The sequence below is a fragment of the Propithecus coquereli genome, unplaced genomic scaffold (genome assembly GCF_000956105.1).
Source record: "Propithecus coquereli isolate 6110/MARCELLA unplaced genomic scaffold, Pcoq_1.0 Scaffold239, whole genome shotgun sequence".
NCBI classification, from domain to species: Eukaryota; Metazoa; Chordata; class Mammalia; order Primates; family Indriidae; genus Propithecus; species Propithecus coquereli.
Window position 1 is genome coordinate 413109 of NW_012147941.1, and position 21594 is coordinate 434702.

Sequence of the window (21594 nt, forward strand, 5' to 3'; positions counted from 1 at the left end):
ATAACATCACTTTGTACCCCATAAATATATACAATTATAAACTGTCAATTTACAATGAAAAATAAAAATTAAAAAAGAAAAGATTAATACAATTAATATCTCCTGAGCAAGGCTGCTCAAAAAAAAAAAAAAAAGGCACAACTTACCAATGTCAGGAATACAAAAGGGGACACTAGTAGAGGTGTTACAGATACTAAAAAGATATCCAACTTTATGTCAATAAATTTGAAAATTTAGATGAGATGCACATTTCCTAGAAAAAAACAACTTACCAAAACTGAAACAAGAACTAGAAAATCTTTATAGTCCCTTTCCTAATAAAGACATTGAATCCATAAGTAAAGAACCCTCCCACAAAAAGATTCCTAGGATCAGATGGCTTCACTGGTGAATGCTTCCAAACATTAAGGAAGAAATAACAGCAATCTTACACAAACTCTGCCAGAGAACAGAAAAAGGAATTCTTCTCAACTTCCTTTATGAGGTTAGCATAAACTTGATACTAAAACCTGACTACAGCAGCACAGAAAAGGAAAATTATAGGCCCATCTCTCTTATGAAAATAGTTGCAAAAATCCTAAAATGATGTAAGAAGAAAAGTATATTATGATGAAATTGAGTTTACTCCAAAAATTCTATGTTGGTTTAAAAATTCAAAGTCAAATCAAAGTAATCCACCACATTACATAAAAAGGAGAAAATTATATTATTATACCAATTGATGAAGTAAAAAGCATTTGATAAAAGTCAACGCTAATTCATAATAAAAACTCTTAGATACCAGGAATAAAAGTAAACTTCCTTATCTTATAAAGGGTAGCCACACAAAACCTAGAGTAAACATCATACTTACAAGATGAAATATTGAAGCTTTCTCCCTGAGACTGGGAGTGATACTTAATTATTAACACTTAATTATTAAGGATACTTAATTATTAAGTATCCTTATTATTAACACTTTTATTCAGCATTACATTGGATGTTCTAGCCAGCAACAAAGCAATTAATTAAAAGTATGAGTTGGGAGGGAAGAAATACAACTATCATTATTTTCAGCTGATGTTAGGTACAAAGTATTGTATACCCAAAACAATCCACAGATGAACCATTAACATTAATAAAGGATTTTTTGAAAGATCATTGAACACAAGGTCACACTAGAAAAATCAATTGTATTTCTATGTATCAAAACAAAAAATTAAAAATTTAAAAGATACCACTTAAAATAGCAAAAGACATCAAATACCTAAGAATAAATCTAATGAAAGATACACAAGTTTTCTACACCAAAAATCATAAAACATCATTGATAGAAAGTAAAGAAGATCCAAATAAAAGGAGGGATATAGCATGTTTGTGGATCAGAAGACTCAATATTATAATAACATCAACTCTTTCCAAACTGATCTATATAGTCAACTCAATCCCAATGAAACTACTAAGACTTTTTTAGTGAAAATTGAAAATCTGATTCTAAAATATATAAAAAAAAAAGCCAAGAGCTAAGAACTCCCAAGATAATCTTAACAAATATAGTTGGACAACTTATAATATCAGATAAAGACTTATTATAAAGCTAGAATAATTAAGATAGTATAGTATTGGCAAAAGGATAGACAAAAAGATCAATAAAACAGACTAGAGAGACCAGAAATAAACTCCCAAATTTATGGCCACTTGATTTATAACAAAGGTGACAGCGGAATGCAGTGGAGAAAGAATGATATTTTCAATTTAGATGCTGAGTTGACTGAATATACACATGAAAAACAAATTATTAATAACTTTGACCTCTATTTCACATAGGAATAAATTCCAGGTGTATTGTTGTTCTACACACAAAAGACAAACAATAAGAAAAAAACATTGGAGAATATCTTCACGACCATGAGCAGGCAAAGATTTCTTAAACAGGACCCCAAAATTCCTCATGATAAGCAAAAAAATTGATAAATTAGACTACGTTAAAAGTTAGAACTTCTGGTTGTTAAAAGACATCTATTAAGAGAATGAAAAAGCAAGCCACATAGTGTCAGAATATATTTGCTGTATGTACAGCTGACAAAAGATGCACATCCAGAATATATAAAAAACAACAAATTAATAAGATAACCCAATAGAAATATGAGCAAATGATTTAAACAGGCACTTCAGAAACAATGATATACTGATATGCACATGGCCTATAAACCATGAAAAGATACTCAACTTCATTAGTCATCAGGATTTGAGTGAAGATCTGAAAAAAAAATTTTAATGTACTTTTCTCCCAAGTAGAGGAAGTTAAAGAGAGGGACAACAGTTGCATTAGGAACTTTTTTTTTTTCTTTTCTGTATTTTAGAAACTTCTAATACATTTAAAATATCACATAGAAAGTCTGGGACATAAAAGTCTGTTCACATTCAACTAAGTAGGAAAAACAATCATCTTATTTTCAATATTTAATTTTTAAATACTTACAATGTAACAAGTACTGCGATAATTAATTACTAGGACCAGTTAAGATCATGTATCTTAAAACAATTCTCAAAATGTAAAGATAGGAAAGAGTCACCATGGAATATATCAACCAAAAAAAGAATTGATCTGGGCACCAAAAAATATGGATTCTGTCCTAAAGTTGTACTAACAATGTTAACTTCGACAAATTACTTTTCTAGGCTTCAGGCTCCACTATAAAATTAGGTAGCCAGAATAAACAATTTAAAAAATTTTCTTCCAAGTCCCAAAACTCTTTGATACTAATGGTAAAGCCATCAAAGCTATAACTGTCTTCCTTTAGAATCATCTTACATGCTTTGTTTTGGAAATCTCAAGCATTACTATATCATCTTGAAGTTTTTGGAGATTTTTTCCCCATAGGAACATAGTATATAACTTAATAATAACTGGTCAGTATTAGTCAATAAACAGAGACATCAAGATTTTTTAAAGTCTTGAATTGAATTGTGAGGTTTCTATAGCTAAAAAAAATAGAGACAGTCAAGATGTGATTTCTATAAGTAAAGCTATCCAACTTGTTCAAGGCACCAAAGCTCATTAACACTTGAATCTTTGATTATTTTTTTCTTTCTTTTCATAGGTGTTGAGTCTTCAGTTATTTTTGCTATCAGAAAGAAACAAGACATCAGATATAGTATCTATTTAATATATAACTATGAAATTTCATTTAGTGGGAAAAGCCATGGGATATGGTGTCAGATAGACCTGGATTTTTGTCCTAGCTTTGCAACTTACAACCTGTGAGATGTTGAACAAGTCGTTTAAGCTTTCCAACCTCAGTTTTTAAATGGAGATTAAAAAAATAGTTCCCCACACCTAAGGTAAACTAGAGGTAGGGTGATTTACTTGACAAGGAGGGAGATGCCTGATGCTGTTATATGATTACAGCGAAGACTTAAGATTGAGTGACCATACCTCAAACTTAACTTATCCAAAATGAAAGATTTCCATCAGCATAGAAAGTTCTTTGGGACAGCACTGATCTAGACAGATGGCAAGCTCATTCCTACCTTCAGGACTTTGTACTTGCTACTTCTTCTTCTGGAATGCTCCTCCCCCAGATTTTGGGATGGCTGGTTCCTTCTCATAATTCATATTTCAGTTCAAATGAAGCTCCTCAGAAGAACCTTCTAAATTTAGATTGGATCACCCAATCTGAAATAGCTCCTTAATCTCCCCTGTCCTCAGACACTCTATATCCCATTACCCTGTTTTATTTTCTTCACAGTACTCATCGCTATCTAAAATTATGTTGTTTTATTCTTTTCTGTTTCAACCTATAGAATATAAGCTCTCCATGAAGGCAGAGACCATGTTTGTGTATTCACTGCTGTACCTCCAGTGACCACAACAACACCTGGCCTATAGGAAGTATAAAATAAATTATTGAACAAAGTAATGAATAAGTATCCAAAAGAATATAGGTTTTGGAGTTAAACCAACCTGAATTCCAATCCTTGTATTTCCATTTACCAGCTGTCATATCTTAAGAAAAGTTATTTAATCCCTGAGCCTAATTCATAATGTTTTCATAAAGATTAAATAAAACAAAGCATTCAATGTGTCTTGTACTGTTACTATTAAACAGCCCCTTCAAAACTTCAAACTCTGGAGGAGAAAAACACCAAAAAAAGAAGCATGACTCACAATATAGAAGCACAAAAGGCCTACTGCTTGGGTGATCTCTTCCCTAGCTGACCCATTTCTGATTCCTCTAAACTATGTTAGGTGTTGCTAACATATGCTCCCATAATGCCCTGTTTCTTCCACTATGATGAGTATTATAATATCCTCCAAACCTTTATCCTACACATACATATAATAACATGTACATTGCTTTTACAATTGATAACATAGGGTTGTGCAGTGCTAAGTGCTTAATAAATATAATCAGTAATATCCTATTTTGGTTGCTGCCTTCTGAATTCTTATTTAATAGCCACCTTTTTTTTTAGTGGCATAATGAACTGAAATGTTGGTTATGATTTCATTTCAGTAGTAATGGTCTCAAATGCTTAAAACTAAATTTAGAACTGAAGAACCAGTCACAAAAATTAGATAGATCTTCTGTCAGTATATACAATCATGAAATTTGTTTATTTCCTCCCTATTTTATTTAAACAATATTTGGAGACTCCAATAATGGGACTGATTTTTCTATCTATAATTGCCATGTGTAGCCGGGCATGGTGGAGCATGCGTGTATTCCCACGAGAGGCTGAGGCAGAGGATCTCTTGAGCCCAGGAGTTCGAGATTACAGTGACCTATGATGCCGTCACTGCACTCTAGCCTGGACGACAGAGCAAGACCCTGTCTTTAAAAAATAATAACAATAATAATAATAATATAATTGCCACATGACAACTGATCTAAACTTCTTTTTAAATGAGTGTTGTAGTGAGACAGACCCTTTTCCTCTTTCCTACTAGAAAAATAACTACTTAAAAATGCTGCATACTACATTAGATTTTCACTCTGTGGTAGAGATTCTGATAGACTTAGATTTATAATTCTAATTCTAGCATGTTTGATCCACCATTACCTAGCAGTGGAACCCTGATCTAGTCATTACTCTTTCTGAATCTCTATTCTCCTTTTCTTAAGATGATTCTACTAAATTAGAAAATTAGTAAGATTTCTTTTATTGTACCACTGGTATTCTTTAATTTGGTTTTCTTATAGATAACTGTACTTCCTTTATCTTCCCCAGTGAATTATGATGACAAAAAATCATTAATATTCAGTACGAACCTCCATCAAGGCTCCGAGATGCCCGTTTGCTTGCTGTACGCTCAAAGTGTGGGGCAGGCCTGTCAATGAGAGCACTAGCTTGTCTAGTCTGAGCTTGGGTCCGGCCACTGTATCGAAATTTGGATCCCAGTGCAAGAAATTTGCTTTTGGGAATGGTGTCTGTAGATGTCAGTCTGGGGAAAAAAATCATAATAATCATATATTACATATATTATCTCATTATTCTGAGACTATAAGAGTAAAGACAAAATCAACAATAAAAAATGTTTCACAATTCCTATGGTTTCCTTATAGTTACTAAGAAGTTTCCAATGAAGCAATCATTATTTTAGTTCTATGTCATTTCTCAAAGCAACCAGTATAATGTAGTTGGGACCTATATTAATAATATCATCTTATATCTCTATAAATAGGGCCTTACAGTTTTCAAAATGCTTTTATAGCACTACAGTATTTTCACTATATCTTTGTAATGTTTTCATAATTTTATAGATACAGGAAAACTGAACCTCAAAAAAAGTTAATTGCTTAAGGTCCCACAGCTGTTGAGAGACTGGGCACTAATAAAGTCCAAGCCCAGAGCTCTTTTTCCCCTCTACTAAACTGACAGTTTTGTCAAATGCACTCAAAACTCAATTAATACCTGGTAACCTATTTGGTTACTTGGTATATTTTCAACTCAGTTAGGAATCTCATCTTTTTTCTATGCGGTACCCTATGTACTCTTTTGTCATGGCATTTACTACATTGAATTGAAACAAACTATTTATGTGTTGGTCTCCTCTATGAGACTATGAATTTTCTAAAGGTAAAGAATAAAGACCATGACTTATTCATCTTTGTGTTTTTGCTTCTGGCATAGTGCCTGGCATGAATTTGGTACCAATAAATGTTTGTTGAATAAATACATAAATTGCTATATCAAATACTACCAAAAAGGGAGTATTTTTTCCCTTTGAGATAGTTAATTTTAATTCAGCAAACATATAGTTTCTCTTATGCAATAACACATTACATTTTAGTATTAATGTATCATCTTATTTTGATGTAATGTATTTAAATATGCTATCCTACAAATAAATACAATGGCTGCAGCTGAAACCTATACCATAGATATTAAAAATTCAAAATCATTTTTTCATTCTTTGCCTTTTTAAAAAACTCTATTTTCTTGGTTTGATTTTAAAGAAGAGGATGATGAAAGCATAAAGAAATGTGTTAATGCCAATAATCAAGATTCTCTAATTGGGGGTAAAGTGTACCCTCATGTTTTATTTTGAAATTAGAACTGAAATATGATTTTCCTTGACTTTTCTTCCTGTCCACTGTGCTATAGTGCTGAGTATGATATGAAAACACAAATACAAGGAAAACGTATCAGAGTTATCTCTTTCTCTGTCGAGAGCTATTTATAAAGAATCAAGTTTATTTATGAATGAAATGACATAAGGCCTAGGATTTGCTTCAAAAAAATCTGGCAAGTAGGGGAAGGGGTAGGTGAGGATATAGATAAAAGGAGTTTGGCCTTGGGGTGGTAATTATTGAAGCTGAGTGACAGGTGCAAGTGGAGTTCATTATATTGTTGCTATGTATGAAATTTTCCAGAATAAAGAAATTTTCTTTTGTGATGATTTCCAGATTTAAAAAAAATTTTCTTTTGTGATGATTTCCAGACCAAGCAAGACCCTATCTCTTAAAAACAAAACAAAATAAAACAACAACAAAAACAAAGCAAAGAAATTTTCTTAAAAAGGCAAACTGACAATACTGACAATAAATAGCTGGCTCTCTTTTCAATACAAGTAATTACTTGTCTAAGATCTGTCTTCTCTGCTGATCATATGTTCCATCAGGACAGAGACTGAGAACTATCTTGTGGTATTCCCAAGGCCTAGCACAGTGCCTACATGAAGGGTAAGCACACAGAAAATGCTTGGTAGGCCAGGTGCAGTGGCTCACGTGTGTAATCCTAGCACTTTGGGAGGTCAAGGCAGGAAGATCACTTGAGGTTAGGAGTTCAGGACCAGCCTGAGCAACATATTGAGACCCTATCTCTACAAAAAATAGAAAAATTATTTATTTATTTTTTTGAGGTAGAGTCTCACTCTCTTACCTGGGCTAGAGTGCTGTGGCATCAGCCTAGCTCAAAGCAACCCAAACTCCTGGGCTCAAGTGATCCTCCTGCCTCAGCCTCCCGGGGTAGCTGGGACTACAGGCACGTGCCACCGTGCCCAGCTAATTTTTTCTATTTTTAGTTGTTTGGCTAATTTCTTTCTATTTATAGTAGAGACGAGGTCTCACTCTTGCTCAGGCTGGTCTCGAACTCCTAAGCTCAAGCAATCCTCCCGCCTCGGCCTTCCAGACTGCTAGGATTACAGGCATGAGCCACCGCGCCTGGCCAAGAAAAAGTATCAATAGCGGGTGTGGTAGCACACGCCAGTCGTTCCAGCTACTTGGGAGGCTGAGACAGGAGGATCACTTGAGCCCACATTTTTTAGATTGCAGTGAGCTATCTGATGCCACTGCACTCTACCCTAGGCAACAGAGTGAGACCCTGTCTCAAAAGGAAAAAAAATGCTTGGTAAATGAATTCAAGGGGTTAATAACATGGTCTCTTGAGGTAGAGGAAATGCTACTTTCTTATCTTTTCTGACTATCTGGTACAATTGGGCTTCAAAGATAATTCTGTGTGCTCCCTTTTTGGAGTTGATAGAACCAAGATAATAATCAGCTTCACATCTTTAAAATTATAGAATAAAAGCTCAACAGAAAGTAGTTAAGCACTGCTTAGAGAAATTCCATGTGGACATAAGTGAGGGTAGCTCCCCTTAATAGGACTGATTTTTAGCTACGGTTAGGGCAATCACAGAGCCCCTGGTAAATACAGTTTCCTATTCCTTACTTCTCCTTCTACCATACACAGAAAGGTGCTTTGGAAATGTTGAAGCATACTTTTCAACCCAAAGAGGGAGAACTGAATTCATTTTGTCTTGTTTAAGATGATCTCACCTGAGCTAAATAAAAGAGTGCCAGTCATACAAAGAAGAGAATTTCAATAGCAGGCTAAAAATAGAAACATGCATAAATAATTTATCCTTGAAAAATACTTAAGTGAGAACAAACCTGAAAAATGTGTGATGTTCTACACAGACTTTCCATAATTTCTTAGCTGCTCGGTAACTGGGAAGTTTGAATCCAATGGTACTTTCATACTGTTCTTGCTATACAAACACAAGAAATGTAAACATGAAGTATTATCTTACTATAGTGATACAGTACCAGAGAAATACAAGGCCATTGTTATAATTTAAGGATATAAAATATCATTTGAAATTTTTTACTACTTACCAAAAGAAATTCACTCACTGAAGGTAGCTTTTTCCAAAGCAAGGAAGCCAGGGAATGCATCTCGTATTATTTAAGCATCTTATTTTTATTCATAAAACACACATGCACACACAGAATATATTTTTCTGTGACATAATTAAGTTACCTTTTGATTGTCCAGACACTGCTTTTCCTTAACCACTATCTGTATTTGGAATACAGTCTACTCAATGATCAGGGAATGGATATCCATGATTTCCCCAACCAATCAACATTATTATGCAATAGCAATTGGTAATAGGAGCTAAAGATTTTGGATCAAACCAGATTTTTAAAAATTAACTTTTTAAATTGAAAAATAAAAATTATATATATTTATCATCTACAACATGTTGCTGTGAAATATGTATACATTGTGCAATGGCTAAATCAAGCGAAATTGGCATGCATTACCTCACACACTTATCATTTAATTGTGGTGAGAACACTTAAAATCTAGTCTTTTAGCAATTTCTAGAATACTATACATTGTTACTAACTATAGTTACCATGGTATACAATAGATCTCTTGAATTTATTCCCCAGATTCTTGATTTATTACATGTTTTCTCTTTTTCCTTTAATTGATCATTAATTTATCTACATACCTCTTTGACTTAAGCAAACCATATCCTGCCAAGGCTACTAGAACACTGTCCTGTTGGTCTCTTGCCTCTTTGTTTCGACTTCAAACATATTTTATAAGGTGGAAAGGAAACTGACATTTATTTCGAGTGCCTATTACTGCCAGTAACACTACGATTAGATAGTATCCTCTGTATTTTTACACATGAAGAAACTGAGGTTAGAAAAGTTATTTGTTCAGTCTCACAGCTATGAAATGGCAAAAGCAAAATTTCACCCTCTCCACTATACCATGCTACTTCTAAATCATCTACCATAGTCATAATATTCCACTTCTCAAAATCCTACTGTTGTTCCTGGCTGCTTTCTTAAATAAGAATTCTACATTTTTAGTATACGTAGCCGGGTGCAGTGGCTCACGCCTGTAATCCTAGCACTCTGGGAGGCCGAGGCAGGTGGATCGTTTGAGCTCAGGAGTTCGAGACCAACCTGAGCAAGAGCGAGACCCCATCTCTACTAAAAATAGAAAGAAATTGGCCAAACAACTACAAGAACCTGTAGTCTCAGCTACTCAGGAGTTTGAGGTTGCTGTGAGCTGGGCTGACGCCACGGCACTCTAGCCCGGGCAAGAGAGTGAGACTCTATCTCAAAAAAAAAAAAAAAAAAAAAAATTTAGTATACGTTATATAGCTCACATCCATAAAAGCTAAGGACTTCTCATTATCATATTTATTACTATTTGTGTATGTGTATATATATTTTTAACTGCCTTCCCACATTAAAATGTAAGATTGTTCAGGGATAGAATTCTTATTCACTGTTACATCTCTAGCCCCTAGAGTAGTGTCTAGCACAAGGAAAGCTCTCAATAAATATTTGTTGATGATTAACTCTTGGATTTGAAACTTTGAGGGAAGACATTGATTGCTCTGTGCTAGGCACAGGTAAATAATTACAGTACAAAATAAGTGCTTCAATGATAATCCCTATCCAAGATTTTCAAGGCTGCACATCTGGAATTTCCAGGCTCAAATAATGAGCCATTTTTCACCAGTAGATGGTGATATATACACACACAAAAAGCCACCTTATGTCAGAATGGTCCTTTCTTATTTAGAGCTTTTATAGTTGACATCTCATTTGATCTTCAAATAACTGTGACAGAGAAGGTATTATCATGCTTGAATGATAAGGAAGCTGAGCCTTAGATTTTTCTAGGGTCTTTTGCTTAGAAAGTGGCAGTGAAGGAACCAAAACTTTTTTTTTTTTTATTTAATTCCTATTTAATTTTCTGCTGTACCACAATGCCTCTTCAGTATAAAAATTAAATTTGGCTGGCATTAGTATATCCTAAAACTTGACCACCAACTAACTGAGTTAACTGGCACAAAGTTGAACATCCAACTCTATTAAAAATATGGAACTTGACCCTAGAGAAATCGACATCCTCTATAACCACTACAGGTATGCACACAAATAAATTTTAATTATATGAGTTGGTGGTGTAAAATATGAGTAATTTAGCCCAACAAAATAATTTTAAAATCTAATGCTGCTCAATTAAAAAATATTTGTTCAACAACCTTTTGTCTGGAGTAAACAAGAAACAAGTTTATCAATCCAAGTTTCACTTTTGGCTATGGTATGTTTACTAACAGGAAGAGAAATGTTCAGAAGACCAGTAGTAAGGAAGAGAAGAAATATCAATTCAGAAAACAGAATCATTAGCCCCTGAATAGGTAGCTACAGAGAAACCTCTTAGATGACATAACAGGGAAAACAGGAATGAAGAGGTGTTTTACACACGGTTTGTGTCTGGTTTGGGAGGAAAAAAAACATGAATTCTGTACCTCTCCAGGCCGAATCTTGATGAAAAAGCTGCTACGTTTGTAAGAAATCTTCAGCACTTTCGGCCAAGGAAAACGGTTAATTCTCAGCTTATCTTTGTAAACCAGAAGGCCACTAGAGCAGACACCTAGGATGATATCCACTCCCTCTAAGTCCTGAAAAAGAAAAGTGTTAGTATGTCAGTCTTGAGCAAAGTGCTCAACGCACTGTTGACTATTATGAGATAATATGAAGATATCAACAACCAAAAACATTTACAAAGCATACAATGAAAAATAAAGCTTAGCCTAACAATCATAATCCATATGACCTTTATGTTTAAATCAGCAGTCATGACTTCCTGAAGGCCAGGGTTTAGGGCTATGTACATTACCAAATATACACATACAATTATAATTCTTGTTTTTTAATGATAAAATGGTAATCTCTCCAGAAATCACGTTAAGTATAGGAGTTGACTCTGTTTCTGTATAAACTCGGCATAAGGGAATTACAGGTTCTTATAATAATTGATGTTAAGTATGTATATTAAATTAAAAAGATGATCCCTAAGCCAAGAAGGAACATTAAGGCAAAGTGAAGTCATATTAACATGCTTCTTTATTAAAAAAATTTAATTAAATACGTATTAATCATCTATATCTGTAACACAAGGAAAATAAATTTCACCTAAGTTAATCTCTCTAAATGACTATTTGTTTAGCTAAGTAATCAAAACCCAGAGTTAAGTGCTTCTTGACTATTCTTTTTCCCAAAATGAGTATATAGAAATGTATTACTGTCTACGTGTGTTACATACAAGTGTAACAGAGAAGCAGAAATTATATACAGTTCCAATTCAGTGACTATGTAACTGAGAATTTCCCAGAAGATGCCCTCTTAAATTTTTAAAGCCTGTGGGTATAACTATCTCTCTGTAAATGACATGCTTTGGAGAAACAATTTGCTTTACAACATTTGGGAAAAGAACATGCTTTTGATTCCTTTATCCATTCCTGAATTGACACCAGCCTACAGTAAAAATTGAGAAGCAAAACATAACAATTTCAGTTCTAGAAATATATCTAATCTCATGTACTAATCTTCTTACCCTCTACTTCAGAGATTTATAGAAGTTAGAGTACCCAGCCCAAAACAATCCAGAGCAACCTCTTAAGAAAAACCACTAACATGCAATAGAATTTTATTAGAATTAATAGAACTGAAATAAGGAAGAGACTATCAGATATTCAGGTTGGGAGAACCCTGAAAGGTCACTTTAGTCCAATCACATACCAGATGCTTAAATGTCCTTTTCTAAATTCCTATAAAGTGATTCTCTGCCTATTCTAGAATACCTCCAACAATGGAGAGCTTACTACGTACTGAGGTAGACCATTCCATCTTTGAATAGTTCTGTCAAATAATTTGTCAAATTGACATGAACAGTATATTTGCCTATACCTTCCATTTTACTATCTCTAGGTTTGTATCTTGGAGTCATAGTAAAATCTCTACTTCACTCATCACTCCTTTAAACACATGAAGACAGATATTATATCTTCCCCAAACTTTCTCTTTTGTGGGTTAAATACTCCTATTCCTTTGATTGCTTCTCATTGGAAATGGTTTTGAGTCTCCTCATCGTGCATCCTAGTTAGGTTCTTCTGAATGAACCTCAGATCATCCCCTTGAGCCCTTTCACTCACAACCTCCTCAACCTCCCCAGCTATTTTAGTAGCTGAAGATGAGAAGCCAAGACATTTGCCTTAGTATTCATTCTGTTAGGTTGAACGCCCAAGTTTCCAATGCCCTAACCCAGTGGTTCTTGAATGCCCTACAGCAGGAATTAGAAACACCTGGAGAGCTTGTTAAACTGGATTTCTGGGCTCCACTCCCAGAGCTTCTGATTCAATAAGTCTAGGATGGGGCCTGAAATGTGTTTCTAACAAGTTCCTAGGTGATGCTAAATTCTGCTGGTTCAGAGATCACAATTTGAGAACCACTACCCTAGCTAGGCCAAGGGTTCTTAGTTTTAAGCATGAATTAAAATCATTTGGGATGCTCATTAAATCTGGAGATTCTAGAGCCTCTCCTCCAAAGTAATTCTGTAAATTTGAGAGGAGCTCAGGGATCTGCATATTTAATAAACACCCTTGGTGATTCTGATGTAGGTGACATTGGCTGTGAGACAGGCCTTGCTGCCACTCTATATTTTCAAATGTAACTGCATTTTAGGAAAATACAATTTCTTTTTCTCTAGGTGCTATGTCTTTTGATCTTTATAGTGGCTTGGATATGAAACTTTATTCTGATGGTGGAATTGCTAAGGAGCAATTCAATTGATACATTTGATTGATTCACTTAATATTTTAATAAGAACTATCTTTTCTGAATGTTTCAAAATATCCTAGATTGATTTTGGATATTTATACCCCAGAATGATTTGAATATTTTAAAATATCCTGGATGTTGGTAAGAAGTCTTATATAACACAGATGTGATACATGCATAACAAGCCTGTGTCATATAATACATATACATGCATATTAATAAAGGCCAAATTTATCATTACCTTTGCTTTATGAAGATCAACTCCATACATAGATAACTTTTTGGCATTCTCAAGAAATTCCAAGTCAGCCTGAGCTGGAGTCATGGACCTTTGGTAGAATAAAAATAAAAAATTATTTTAGTGTCATCATTTACAGTAATAACATTTATATATTCATTGTGCTTTACTTAAACAAATAAACATATATATACCAATATGTACATAAGATATACGTAAGGTCCTGAAAGTAGGTTATTATGGAACAAGACTCTTACCACTACCTGTATCTAAATAATTGAAATATGCCTTAGAAAAAGGTGTCTTGGGGAAACAAAAAGTCACCAAAAAGCTATCAGAAAAAAAATATTTTTACAATCTTACCAAACAATTTCCTTAAAGCTACCTCATCCACCATCAGTTCTGTCCCCCTCCACTTTCCCGTTTCTTCAGCCCTTTTCTCCAACACACATATTTAATAAATTCTCCCCACTAATTTTTCTTGCTAAGGTGATGACCAAATTAAATCCTCTGAGGGCATGATGCAACTTACAATATCCTCCTAGCTGCCTTTTTCTCTCCATATCCCTGAAATGAGTTATTATGGAAATTAAACAAGAGGGCAGCAGACGTTACTTAACTGAAGACTCTTAATAGGGGCAGGCTAGATGAAAAGAAAATTTCTAGTAACAGATGGTGTCCTGCCCACTGATCTAAACAAAATAAATTGGTTAATAGAAGCAGACAGATAATAGGGCCGCTTTTGCCATTATTAAGATGTCTTCATTACCAGGCATATAATGAATTAGATTTGTTTGAAAACAATCAGTCTCACTGTCTAAACATTCACTGTGATGGTCTTTCTTTCCCCTTTATAAGTTTCCTTTCTTTTGAAAAGAGCTCATGAGCTGAGCTGTTATATAGAGCTTTCAAGACAAAAATATCACTCCTGGCCGGGCACGGTGGCTCACGCCTATAATCCTAGCACTCTGGGAGGCCGAGGCGGGCGGATTGTTTGAGCTCAGGAGTTGGAGACCAGCCTGAGCAAGAGCGAGACCCCGTCTCTACTAAAAATAGAAAGAAATTAATCGGACAACTAAAAACTATATAGAAAAATTAGCCGGGCATGGTGGCACATGCCTGTAGTCCCAGCTACTCGGGAGGCTGAGGCAGGAGGATCACTTGAGCCCAGGAGTCTGAGGTTGCTGTGAGCTAGGCTGACGCCACGGCACTCTAGCCCAGGCAACACAGTGAGACTCTGTCTCAAAAAAAAAAAAAAAAAAAAACCACTCCTAATGATGCATAATTCAGACCAATCAAGCATAACTTTATAGTAACAATAATGCAGCCACACCCCCAAAGAAAAACATGTAAATGCCAGTTTCCCATAAGACTGCCTCAAGCTATAGAAAGCAGCAGGGATCCCTTCATTTAATAAGGAAAAGTCTCTTCCAAACCCATCTGCCTCATTAAAAAGGACAAAGGATTCCTTGGAACGACCACGAGCAAAAGAAAAAAAAAAATATCTCAGGTGATAGGCTGTAGATTTGTTAATGACTAAGCCTCCATGAATAAACTTTTCACATACTCTAAAGCATCACACTTGAATTCTATTTATTAACAGACCTCAAATTGAACATGAAAAAGAAGAATGGGAAAATTAATCCATATGCAAGTCTGTATATTCAAGTCATTAAAAATATTTCAGGAAAGCTTTGCAGTTAAAAATTTTTTTCCCATAGAAATTATATACTTTTCTAATTAAGGTTACTCTCAGTTACTTTACTTTTTTTTTACCCCCTAGACACAAGGTCTCACTCTGTTGCCCAAGCTGCAGTGCAGTGGTGTGATCATAGTTCACCGGAGCCTAGAACTCCTGGGCTAAAGCAATCCACCTGCCTCAGCCTCCTGAGTAGCTGGAACATGTCCCACCACACCCAGCTAATTTTTTTTATGTTTGGTAGAGATGGGGTCTTGTTATGTTGGCCAGGTTGGTCTTATTTTTTTTTTTTTTTGAGACAAAGTCTCACTCTGTTGCCCAGGCTAGAGTGCCGTGGCTTCGGCCTAGCTCACAGCAACCTCAAACTCCTGGGCTCAAGCAATCCTACTGCTTCAGCCTCCCAAGTAGCTGGACTAGAGGCATGCACCACCATGCCTGGCTAATTTTTTCTATATATATTTTTTTAGTTGTCCAGATAATTTCTTTCTATTTTTAGTAGAGACGGGGGTCTCACTCTTGCTCAGGCTGGTCTCGAACTCCTAACCTTGAGCGATCCACCCGCCTCGGCCTCCCAGAGTGCTAGGATTACAGGCGTAAGCCACCAAGCCCAGCCCCAGGTTGGTCTTAAACTCCTGGCCTGAAGTGATCCTCCCACCTCAGCCTTCCAAAGTGCTGGGATTACAGGTGTTAGCCTCTGTGCCTGGATGTTTTTTGTTGTTTCTATTAACAACAGGATGAATTTTAGCATTTTGAAGCTGGAACACAGCGTGAATATTACAGAGTACAACACTTTCATTTTGCTGCTGAAGAAACAGGTCCTGAGGGATCACATAGTCACGAGCAGGTTAGGACTCTTAGTTTGATACAGCAGATTTAAGTCCAGACTCCAGTCACATTTTGGGCTAGAATCCTGGCTCCCATACTTCAGAGTGATCAGCCAGTGTCTCCCTCAATCTCCACGAGGAAAGAATTATCATAATGCCTATTTCCAGATACTAGGAAAGATAATGATTTTTTTATCTTTGTTCAATGAATGAATATGACTTTTAGGATCAAATGAGATACTGGTTGTAGAATTGCTTTGTAAACTATAAAAGTTTATTATTATTGCAACCTTAGATTTCTGATAATCCAGTAGTCCATTTATAGAGATCATAAAATTAAGAGAAATAATTTGGATCACTTGAATTTGAAGACAAATTTTAAAACACTAATGAAGCAAGCATGTTAAAATCTTCACTCACTCCTCCAATCCTAAGGGACATAAGTGGGGTCAATCTAAATTTCAAACTATGTAGTTAAATGCTTCTGTAAATCAGCATGCTTTAAAATTGTATTACGGGCAGGAGGTAAGAAGAGATCTTTAACTTTAAAACTTCCTTGTTAGTTAAAAATAGTATTTATATTTGAAGTTTGACTAATGCTTACATTTATAATTTTTTATATAATTTTTAGCCAGGTGTAGGGGCATGTGCTTATAGATCTATTAATAGCTACTTGGGAGGCTGAGGTGGGAGGATCGCTTGAGCTGATGAGTTTAAGTCCAGCATGGGCAACTCTGGCAGACAGACTCAGGCAGACTCTGTCTCTAAACCCAGCTAGTTTGAGTTTGAGTTTGAGGCCGCAGTACGCTATGACTGCACCTATAAAAAGCCACTGCACTCCAGCCTAGACAACATAGAGAGTCCCTGTCTTTAAAAAATTTTTTTATATAATTTAAAAAATTTTGAAACAATTATGTTTCCTAAAAGTCATATGCAATACAAATAATTTTTTCCTAAGCCATTTGAGAATAAACTGCCAATCTGATGACCCATCACTCCTGAATACTTTTAGTACAAACTAAAAGTTTATTGTATAGACAAGGACATTCTTCTACATAACCCTGATACAACAGTCAAAACCAGGAAATTAACACTGACACATTACTGCCATATAACTGTCAGACCCCCAATCAAGTTTAGCCAGTTGTTGCAGAAGGATCCAGTTTAGCATCAAGATTTCATTCAGTTCGTGTATCTTCAGTCTTCCTCAGTATGGAACAACTCCTTAACCTTTCTTTGACTTTTAAAACCTTTACCCTTTATAGATTACAGGCCAGTTATTCTGTAGAATGCCCTACAACTTGGGACTCCGTGAGTTGATTCAGGCTTGCATCTTTGACAGAAACATCACAGAAGTGGCGCTGTGTTCTCACTGCATCCTATCAGGTGGTACATAACTTCAATTTGTCCCTTCACAGGTAATGTTCTTTTTGATCACTGGATGTCTTCCAGGCTTCTCCTCTGTGAAATTCCTCTTTCACTCTTTGTAATTAATAAGCATTTTGTGGAAACGTTTTTGAAACATTTTGAATATCTTATTCCTTATCAAACTTTCAATTTATTCATTTATTTACATCAGTATGGACTCATGAATTCTTGCTTTATTTAATGTAATATAATTAGTACAGAGACACATAATAGCTCACTGCATTCTTGAACTCCTGGGCTCAAGTGATCCTTCTGAGTAGCGAGAACTACAGGTATGTGCCACCATACCCAGCTAATTTTTAATTTGTTTTTTAGAGGTGGGGGGTCTCGCTATGTTGCTCAGGCCGGTCTTGAACTCCTGGCCTCCAGTGATCCTCTGGCATTAGCCTCTTGAATAGCTGGGGTTACAAGCTCTAGCCACTATGCCTGGCTCTTCCTTATTTGTTTTAATGCTTAAGTTGGCCCAGATTTGGTCAGTAGGAGCCTCTCCAAGCTGGAGTCTGTGTCCTTCTGACCATTTTTCATCATTTTTTGAGTACCTCTTTCTGGCACAGTGTAGAGTTAGAGTATGCATGTTGTATGTACCTATTTATATTTCTATTTCTATATGTATCTATCTAGATATTGGAAACCATACATTCCCAATTGAAACCTCCAGTTTCAGTGCAATACCACAGGGCTCATTTTAGTTTCTCTCTTTTTATAATTTGTAGCTCCCTTCATTGACAATAAGAAACCTGGCTCTAATTATCCTGAATATATTGACTAATTTGGTCAATCTCCCTATATGTAACCAATCTTTCATTGCTGCCACTGACACTTCCCCCATGTGGATGCCCTGCTTACTTACCCTGCTTGGACTCTAAATTCCCCATTCTGAGCTGCTCCCAACACATGGATGCCCTCCTTACATCATTTGGGTTCTGACTCCTGGTGTTAGACCACCTCTTCTGTGGACACCTTCTTCACTCTGCTCAGGCTCTGACACTCTGCATCAGGCACCACCCCATGTGGATGCCCTCCACACCCTACATAGGCCCGACTCCCACATAGATGCCCTTCTCACTCTGCTTGGCCTCTGAAACCCACCACCAGGTGCCCAGACAAGACTACCATCCTTATCTATTTGAGCTCTGACTCTTCATGCCAGGAAGCCCCCCCAACCCATGGACATGCTCCTCACTCTGCTTAGGCCTCAATATCCAAAGCCAGACTGCCCCTCTGCATGGATAACTACCTTGCTCTACTCAACCTAATGTTCCTAGAAAGCTTTTTCCATTTATAAAAATCATATACATTCATTGTATAAAATTTGGAAAATATTAGTAAGAGCATAGAAAAAAAGAAAAATCTCCCATAATCCCACCACCCACAGACATCTGTGCATGTAAATACATTTTGCAAGTTAATATGACAAATTAAACAAATTATTTTTCACCTTAAAATTTTAAAGATCAAGGTTTTTCCTAAAATTTCTAAGACCCGTGAAGGTCATAATAAACAAGCTGAGAAAAGATTAGATGCCTCTAAACTACTAAGAGTACTGTCTTGAATTTATTCAGTACCACCTAATAATTTAATACTTATAAGTACTGCAGCTTACAAAAGTACCTAACTAGGGAGTTTTGACTCTGGTGAACTCTTGCTCATTAAAGAGAACTTACAATAAAATTTTCCTGTATTTATTTATTTCAAGTAAGTGGGGTCAGGATAGAGCCATTCAGTGGCTCAGTCCAATGCCATGTGACAACCTTTTAATAATGTTTGTTGCATCTTCTAATTAAGGATTATGATTTCAAGTAACTGTGGGGGGGGAGGGGGGAAACTGACAAGTTTACATACCTCCCTAGGACCCATAAGTGGATGGCAATTAATTTTAAAGCTTGATTTGCTAGTGTAAATTTAAAGTGTTAATTATAGCTTCAAAATCCCTGTCTGGGCAAAGGGCCACCACTACGGGTTTCATTTATGTAGGCTGTCTTCTATTTGTTTGAGAAGCTGGGTGCTATTTGCTTATACTATACTTTCCAATGCATAGTAAAATGATTATGCCTCAGCAGAAGTTTCTCTGGATTAGTTAAAATGCCATTTGTTGTACATAATGTAATTTTTCATTTGTGTTTGTGTTCGTGAGGGTTATAAATCTTTCCGAAAAGGAGCAAGTAAATTCCAAGATGACAGACATCTGAATTTTTTAGTCATGGTGATCCATTATTGCTCAATTTCTATCCATATACCTAACAGAACATCAACTGGACCACATCCATTTGTCCTTAGAGATTGTTTCACCTATATGAGCTTAAACTCTATTAAATTCTAAGAGTGGTTCTCCGAATCCAGACTCACATTCAGTACTTATAAAATGAGGATGAGAATTATTATTATCTTAGCAAATATCTGAACTCTTGCTATATATTAGTCATTATGCCAGTTTACATGAATTTTTTAATTTAACAATTACAAAATTCATATTATTGTTCTCATTTTTCAGATGAGAAAACTGAAGCTTAGAGAGCTTAAGTAATTTACCCAGAGTTACATACTTACTAAAGATGGAGGCTGAATTTAAAGCAAGACAGGCTGATTCCAGAGCCTATGCTTTTCACTATGGTACCTTATTGCCTAACTCAGTGGTTCTCAAACTTTTTTGGCCTCAGGACCTCTTTACTCTCTTAACAGTTATTGTAACAACTATTGAGGACTCCAAAGAACTCTTCTTTATGTGGCTTATACCTATTAGTATTTAACATACTAGAAATTTTAAAACCAAGAAAAATTTAAAATATTTACTAAATTTCTAAAGAATAAAAATAAATCCATTACTTTAAAATTAATAACATTACTTGTGAAAAATAACAATATTTTCCCAAAAATGTAATGAAAAGGTAATATTGTTTTATAAATTTACAAATCACTTCAATGTCTGGTTTAGAAGATAGTTGTATTCTCCTATCTTCTGCATTCAATCTGTTACAATATATTGACTTGATAGTATATGAAGAAATATGCTCTCACACAAATATGCAGTTGGAAAAGGAAGGACTGAGAACTTAAAATATTCTTCTTTGATATTATACCAAACTCAACAATGGCAGTTTCTTAAAAGTTAATTGCAATGTGAAATGCGGAAACATATCAATGAACTTTATGTACTGTTGCATTAAGATCCACTGGTCTATCTTGCATTTTTTTTTTTTTTAAGAGACAGGGTCTCACTCTGTTGCTCAGACTAGAGTGCTATGGCACAATCATAGCTCACTGCAACCTTGAACTCTGGAGCTCAAGCAGTCCTCCCACCTCAGCCTCAAATAGCTAGGACTGCAGGTGTGCACTTCCATGCCTGGCTCATCTTTTAAATTTCTTGTAGAGACAGTGTTTTATTATGTTGCCCAGGCTGGTCTTGAACTCCTGGGCTTAAGCGATCCTCCAGCCTAGGCATCCCAAAGTGCTGGGATTATAGGCGTGAGCCACCACACCCAGCCTATCTTGCACTTTGAAGAGATCTTTTACTCATGCATGATTTTGTAACATCGTGCATTTCTTGTCTAAAAAATACTGGTTCACCGAGTTATGTAAATCTTCCAAACATTGACACATTTCATTATACAATATATGTATAGAAAAATCATATTCATTAAAATCATCACTGCCCTTGGCAGAAAAAGTCTTTAAGTATTTAAAACCTGTCACAATCAACAAATAATTGTCATTTGTTTTCCTAAAAGTACCAGCTCATTCATTTTTGAGAAAATGAATTTCGGCCGGGTGTGGTGGCTCATGCCTGTAATCCTAGCACTCTGGGAGGCTAGCACACAGAGGCGGGAGGATTGCTTGAGGTCAGGAGTTCAAGATCGCCTCAGCAAGAGCAAGACCCCATCTCTACTAAAAAAAAAAAAAATTAGCAAGGCCTGATAGTGTACACCTGTCATCACAGCTACTCAGGAGGCTGAGGCAGAAGGATAGCTTGAGCCCAGGAGTTTGAGGTTGCTGAGAGCTAGGCACTCTAGTCCAGGTAACAGAGCGAGACTCTTGTCTCAA

At 35.7% G+C, this 21594-nt stretch overlaps 1 protein-coding gene across 1 annotated transcript in view; it reads right to left on the bottom strand.

Moving 5' to 3' along the window:
- Positions 1-21594, bottom strand: part of EPB41 (erythrocyte membrane protein band 4.1) — a 136181-nt gene that overhangs the window by 58351 nt on the left and 56236 nt on the right. The window contains exons 6-9 of the mRNA XM_012645994.1: positions 13609-13696; positions 11057-11209; positions 8379-8476; positions 5256-5428 (exon numbers count right to left, since the gene is read on the bottom strand). Of these exons, the coding sequence (XP_012501448.1) occupies positions 5256-5428; positions 8379-8476; positions 11057-11209; positions 13609-13696 (512 nt within the window). The remainder of the gene's footprint in view (positions 1-5255; positions 5429-8378; positions 8477-11056; positions 11210-13608; positions 13697-21594) is intronic.